We start from the raw sequence: 7765 nt of genomic DNA, 5'->3' as shown, positions 1-7765 counted from the left end.
CTCTTGTTTTTGAGATATAGCTCAAAATCGGTTTTTACGAGTTTAACCCAGACTTTCGTTATTTTCGGATACAAACAAATATTTTTTGTGGGTTTTTCGACATTAATTTATTAAGGAGATGTTGTACGCTCGATACAAATCGTTTTTGAAATAGTTGTGGTGAGTATACATCAAAAAATATAGAAAATATACGACGGACCTTTTAAAAATTGCATATTTTGAGTACTTTAAGCTGTAATTACGTCATCGGGGGAAGTCATAGGATCTTCATATGGCAATGCGGATATGCTTAGGGTGTCTACTATATAGTCCAGTATTCAAATATATAATATAAAGTTCATAGCGCCATGATTCGGCCATAACCTAAAAACCGATTTTGAGCTATATCTCAAAAACAAGAGCTGATGGAGAAAAACCGGGACCGGATTTGAAAATAACTCGCCGATTTCATCTAGAAACAACTGCAACTTCGTCTGAAACATTCAACTTTTTCAATTTTGTTGAGCAGTGTAATTAATTATATGTGTAGACCCAGTCGTACGTGGAATTCAGGAACAAGAAGTCCAAGCCCCGTAAGGTGAAGCAGGGAGTTCCCCAAGGTAGGGAGATATCTCCTAGACTGCATAACCTCTACCTCCCTTGTATTCCTCTACCTCTCCAGATTCCAGACGGCATTGATACTCGTAACGTAACATATGCGAACGATTGATCTTGGCTTCGGACACCTTCCATGAAGTCATATGTCAAAGTCTGAACTCCTATTTAACTGATCTTACCACCTTACCTACGGGAGGACTATGTTAATATTCGTCGCTAAATCTACACCTTTTTCAGATGTAATTCGAATCATTTTAGTTGTAATTCGAGAATTCCATTTGTAACTCGAAACATTTCAATTGGAATACGAATTATTCCATTTGTAATTTGAATTATTCCATTTGTAATTTGAATTATTCTATTTTTAATTCGAATTATTCCATTTGTAATTCGAATTATTCCATTTGAAATTCGAATTATTCCATTTGTAATTCGAATTATTCTATTTGTAATTTGAATTATTTTATTTGTAATTCATATTATTTTATTTGTAATTCGAATTATTCCATTTGTAATTCGAATTATTCTATTTGTAATTTCAATTGGAGTAATTCGAATTACAAATGGAATAACTCGAATTACAAATTGAATTCTAGAATTACAAATAAAATGTTACGAATTACAAATGGAATTCTGGAATTACAATTAAAATTATTCGAAATACAAGTTGATTGTTTCGAATTACATGTGAAAGAGGTGAACAGCCACTCTGTTCACCACATGGACTGCAGAGTCGATGACTGAGTCGAATGTCATGATCGACGGTAACAGAATTCCGACCACCAACTACCCCATTATTCTAGGGGTCACCTTTGACAGCATGTTCGCTTCATTCGCATATGCCACATCTATCTGTGACAAGCTGAGATGTAGGAACAAGGTCCTCAAATTCCTATCCGGCAGCACTTGGGGTTCAGCACTTGGCTCTGTGGTAAGCTATGCGGCGCACAATAGTTCAGAAATCGATTTTCCTGGCCAAAACCCCAATTTTGTCGGCACCGATTGCTAATTTCTATATGGGATTCGAAAGTAATCATATTGAAACTAAGGAAACCAACAAAATTAAGTCAAAGTATTGGAAGGTGTGGGCGTGGCGTTCTCTTAAAGACGACAATTTTTCCCCATTTTGGAAACTACGTCATTTCTGGTGAAAAAATAGCTATTTCTCGGAAACTATAACATATATTGCCTATAAGAAACGTGTTAATAAATTATCGTAGCGTTTACACATTTTAGTGAATTCAATTCAAGGTTTGCTATTCACAGTGAGATACCCGAGTGTGTCTTCTTTCAGCCCATATATACTTTTGTATATGAGTTATATGAAAAACAAGGGAATTTTTATACCCTATACCACAATGTGGAAAAGGGTATAATAAGTTTGTTTTCCCAAAAATTCATGTAACGCCGCGAAATATTCGTCGTAGACCCCTCATGTGGTATACCAAACTTCATATCTCGACGAGATAAAGCGATTTAGCGATGTGTGTCCGTCCGTCCGTCCGTCCGTCTGTCCGTCCATTAAAAATTGTAATCAAGCTAGAGGCCGCAATTATGGACCGATTGTCACGAAATTTAGTATGGAGGTCGGGTTTGGACCAGAATAGAACTGATTAGTTTTTGGCGATGATCGTGAAATGTTAAAGGGATGAAATGGACCAAAAACAAAATTTTTGCTCGATTTTGTAGCCGCTCTGTAGGTCGCAATAATAGTCCGATCGGCGCGAAATTTTAAACGTAGTTTTGGTTTGAGATGAAGAAGTAGCGTGCACGTCAACGGTATGATCGGATAATATTTAGCGGGTTAAATTGATCAAAACTTTTGTGTGAAAATTGGTAAAATTTCTAATGCACATCTTATAACAGCTAGCCCGGAAAGCTAGTGCACAGGGATAGTGGTATAGGGTATCACATGGTCGGCCCCGTCCGACTATAGTCTGTTCTTACTTGTTTTTTTTTTTTCAAATTTCTGAAAAAATCAAATTTTTTAAATAAAAAATGTTTTTAATTCCCCATCTATCGCAGCTGAGGAGCATCAGCTGCCCCGACAAACAAGAGCAGTTTTGGCTCAACTACGCTCGGGATGGTGCATCCGTCTGAATTCCTATAGGCTATAGATCGATGACACCGTGCAAAACATATGTCCAGCATGCGGCTTAGGCCTGCACGAAACAATGCGGCATTTCAACTGGCCTGCCAACCTACTAAACTACCTCCAATAGATCTGTGGTTATATCCCATCGAAACAGCATCATTCCTATAACAGGAGATAACCCAGAGCCGGATTAAGCAGATATACCAACAGACAAATATATCAAATACTGGTTCAACAATCATTCAATCATTTAGATCACGTCAAATATTTGTGTATATGCCTATCGCCCTATAAATAAAAATTCCACTCAAGCTTAAAAAAATAATTTATTTGTCCTTTTTATGATCTTTCTCTTTTATATCTTTACGCTCCACATGACCGAAAAATGTCCAACCAAATATCGTACACTGACTCATCGGAAGAGCAGGATTGGTTTTTGGTGCACCAATATAAATGGACTTGGCCACATCTGCTCCCAAAGTAATAGGCGCATAACCGGGATGCCAAAAATCTACATCGGCAATGTTAACTTTCTTTACACGTTCCAGAATATTTTCTTTTTTCAATGGTACTTTTGGCGTCCTTTCCATTGATTGGTCTACAACTTTTAGTTGTACCTTCAGCTTATTTTTTTCTCCACCCTCAAATCGTGCCCATATGTAGACATTAATTGTAGCGGGAAACAGTTTAATCTTAGCCAAGGATGGGATTTTATAAACCGACCAAGCAGCAACTGATGAATACATTTGACTGGGATTCATTTTAATCCTCCAGAGAACCCCTTCTTCTTCTTCAAATTCGGCCACATAAACCATTGCTGTCATTTCCAGTAGGACACTGTCAGAACGTTTATCGTAGTAATGGAGTATTGAGTGATGATTACGATGGCATTTTTGGCAGGAGTCTTTGCTGGGACAATGTCGTACGGAATGGTCGGGTCCAAGGCAGTTTCGACAAATTTTCTCATTTTCGATAAAATCAATTCTAATTTCATATGGCAGGCATAAAAAACGTCGGCACTTTCGCAACGAATGAGGTCGTCTACAGAGTGGACAAAGGATATAGTCGCGTGGTACCACAACCCAGTTTGATATTCTGCGGAAGAGAAGAAGAAGAGTAAATTTTATAATTTATTAAAAATCAAGTTTACCAATATTTTATCTTTCGATCGTCCATGCAAGAAGTTGTTTTGATATTATCAATTTGAGTTGGCTCTATTTTCACACAAATGAGTAAGGAAGGATCAAAGTCGGGCGGGCCGACTATATAATACCCTACACCACTGTGAATATGTAAAATATATGTATGTGGGTGCTAAATCCAAATCTGAACAGATTTTGATATAATTTGGTACGTTTATTTCTAGACCAAATTTCGTAGTGTGTTTCGTGCATCAAATATCTAAAATCGGCCCATAATATATATGGGAGCTATATCCAACTATGAATCGATTCCGATATGATTTGGCACATTAATTTCATTAAAATCGGACATACATAGCGTGTTTCGTGCATCAAATACCTCAAATCGGCCTAAAATATGTAATGGGGCTGTATCCAAATATAATCCGATTTCGATAAAATTTGGCACACTTATTTCTAAGCCAAATCCCGACACACATTCCAAATTTCATTGAAATCGGACAGAATTTGGGTGCTTAGTGCACCAAATACCTAAAATCGACCGAAAATTTATATGGCAGCTATATCCAAATCTGAACCGATTTCGAGATACTTTAGCATACTTATTTCTAGACTAAATTCCGTCACACATTCCAAATTTCATTAAAATGGGATAGAATTTGCGTGTTTAGTGCACCAAATACCTAAAATCGGCCGAAAATATATATGGGAGCTATATCCAAATCTAAACCGAGTTCTATATAATTTGGCACACTCATTTCTAGTCCAAACCTGGTGACATTTTCCAAATTAGATCAAAATCAGACAGAATTTGCGTATTTGGTGCACCAAATGCCTCAAATCGGGTGAAAATATATATGGGGGCTATTTCCAAATCTGAATCTAATTTTACCAAAATAAATAGCGTTCGTCGTTTGGACAAAAAACTATCTTCCCCAATTTTCATGCGAATCGGACAATAAATACGACCTGTACTTTTTGTACTGTACTGTTTAAAAAAATACATGGACAGACAGACGGACGTGCTTAAATCGACTCAGAAAGTTATTATATGTATATCCCTAAAAGGAACTATGGGTCTATCTCGTTTCCTTTTGCATATTACAAACTAATGCACAAAGACATAATACCCCTTACCACAAGGTGGTGTAGGGTATAAATACGCGAAGCATCCCTAAATGTCCTAAAGAGGCAAACAAACCCAATCTCCTTGAACAAAATCCAAAATCTCAAATAACTTGGAGTGGATACAGCCATGTCCGCCAGTCTGGTGCGCACGACAATTTTCGAAGGTAGTAACCAATTTGGTTCAATCGTTGCGCACCCTTATAAATTTTCCAAACTTAGATTAAGTTTGAAGACCGACTTCATCGGTCCAATCCGTCGGAAATCGTCTCCACAAAATATTAGCATTTGTCGATTAAGAGCAGTTTAAATGCTGTCGATGGTCATTGTGGTACTGATCACAGTATTACATTTTTGCGGAAGTCCATAAATTTCAAGATAATGGCTAAAATTCCTTGAAACCCCTACGTGCAGCAACTAAAAAGACAGAATGGTACCCGGTTCGGTCCAAACTTTGCACATCGTAATACTTAGTCCCGAACTTATATGAAATTCAAGATTGAGTGCTTACATACATTTTAATGTAGGTAGTCCTTGTTGTCCTTATAAGAACGTTATAATTTTGTTATTGCGGAAGCCCGCATTTCCAAAGATAAGGGGTCACGAATTTTTAAAAATTTTAACAGAAGAAGCTGTTATTTGACATCTGAGGTTCCGTGGAGATGCGAAACTTCTCTACCAAAAATTGTCAACGTAGGCCCATGTTTAGGTGTATCCATAATGGTACCCATATAACGGGGCCTCCCAATCTTTGTTATGTTGAGGATTTTAGCTAAATTTTTTTGACTGAACTACCCGTAATTTGATATCCACCAAAAAATTGTCGACAGAGGTATATGTTCCGATATAGTTCCCATATAACGGTAACTTCCGATTTTCTGTATTTTGAGAGTTTTATTAAAATTTTTTGACAGAACTACCCGTAATTTAGCATTTGAGATTCTTAAAGCTCACCAAAAACTGTCAACGTATGCGCATGTTTGGTATAACCCCATATAACGGTACCTTCAGATTCTCGGTAATTTGAGGGTTTTAGCTATAGTTTTTGGCTGAACTACCCGTAATTTGGCACTTGATGTTCCGCGCAGTCACGAAACTTAGCCATTGAAAATTGATCCATGTTAAGGTTGCTATATAACGGAAGTTTTCCGATCGAAGTAGCTTTTACTTTGTATTCGGTGTTTCTTGTGGTCAAAAAACTTGTTCACCTAAAATTGTAGGCCACATATAACCCAACCTCCCGATTTCAGGTATTTTGAAGTTTTAATCTACATGTTTGGACCGAATTTGCTGTAAGTGGTAATTAGTATTCCCAGCGGTCAGAAAACTTCCTATTTATTTCATTTTAGTTCATAATATTTGGGTATAGAAATTTCGGGCATGTCGAACTAAACACTGTTTTTCAAGATTTTCCCTTAGCCTTATGCAACAGAGGGCTACACACTTTTTCACGATCTGAAATCTGACTCATTTAAATAATGGTTTTATACCCCATTTTTTAAGGTAAATCCGTTTCATACAATTTGGTGTCGATTTAGCCAGGTGAGTCAGGTTAACCCGATATCTCACGAAAGGAATAACCGAACTTTGTACACCGTAATATGTCTTGGAATGTTAAATTTAATTCGGCATTGGACTGCATCGTTTCAATCCTGTCGTAGCAAGTCCACACTTCCTAGGATAACGAACCAAAAGCTTTAAAAATGCCTACCGGTACCAACTAACATGACTGATGAGCAGATAAATCAAAATCCATTTCAACATGTTTTCACCTAAATCCACACTTAACAGATCGTGTTAAAATTTTAATAGCGAGTAATCCTTGTGACCGTGATCATGAGGAGTGTTGAGGCAGTACTTGGAGTGTTTAATATGACTTTTAAGTTGGTGATAGTTTTCGGGTATCATGACATAACTCACAATGGACACGACTACCAAATCAATTTTTGGACTCATGTTCACATTGGATATAGGACACATACATTTTTGAGACAATGTTACTCCCATCGGCAGTTATGTTCGAGTTCATTGACGGGCATATGTTCCTGTGTGCGAGCACCGGTTCACGCAGAAGAGAAAGCCAAATATTTCATCGAAAGCTCAAGTTAAGTCTTCGTACACTAAGTTCATAAAAATACCTGTATAATATCACATCCATTTGATTTCACACCAACCTTGTGAATTTTGACTTCATATTGCGAATATCCTGTCTATTTCACCGGTATCCTTGATTTTGAAGTAATATTGAAATGCTTCATGGGAATTCAGATTTTCTTCTTTTTTTCAACAACTCTCAATAACAAAATTACAAAAATAATATAAATGTGCACATGTTGAAGACTAAAATGCGACTATTTTGAATTTTTAGTTTGTGATCGTTCGTCATAAACAAATAATGGTCATAGGCTGAACAGAGGAAGATCGGATTTCCTCGTCTCACTTTCATATGATTAAAAAATATAAATACGAAGGGTTAGTAGACAATTTTATTTCCACTGATTGCAGTTTAAATTTGCATAAGTTGTATGATCATGAATTGCATAGACAAAAAATGCTTCCCTACCCCAGAGTGGATAATGTATAACAGGAAGCCGCTGTTTAATTAAATTGCACCCTATAACAGTAAAAATGAATAAAAAGTGCACAAATTTGTAACTTTTTCGCATTTTTGAGCACATATGTATGTATAGGCTAACCTGCTGGTGTTTGCTAACACATTATTTAGAAAGGGCATTCGTTCGAATATAATACTCAACTACAGAACATAAATATGAAGTAAAATGTATCTCATATTGTTTCTGCTGAA

At 36.7% G+C, this 7765-nt stretch overlaps 1 protein-coding gene across 1 annotated transcript; it reads right to left on the bottom strand.

The window, feature by feature from the left end:
* Window positions 1-2999: 2999 nt before the first annotated feature.
* On the bottom strand, window positions 3000-7281 carry LOC141386542 (uncharacterized). The gene is made up of 2 exons (XM_073955202.1): window positions 7134-7281; window positions 3000-3787 (listed from the first exon to the last, which is right to left on the bottom strand). The coding sequence occupies exons 1-2, from the start codon at window positions 7151-7153 to the stop codon at window positions 3019-3021; spliced, it is 789 nt and encodes a 262-aa protein (XP_073811303.1). The 5' UTR covers window positions 7154-7281; the 3' UTR covers window positions 3000-3018.
* Between the last annotated feature and the right edge of the window lie 484 nt (window positions 7282-7765).

Source organism: Musca autumnalis, unplaced genomic scaffold (genome assembly GCF_047663935.1).
Source record: "Musca autumnalis isolate F117 unplaced genomic scaffold, ASM4766393v1 scaffold_5, whole genome shotgun sequence".
In the NCBI taxonomy this organism is placed as follows: Eukaryota; Metazoa; Arthropoda; class Insecta; order Diptera; family Muscidae; genus Musca; species Musca autumnalis.
The sequence above is the reverse complement of the archived record's forward strand: the minus strand, read 5'-3'. Positions and strand labels throughout refer to the sequence as shown.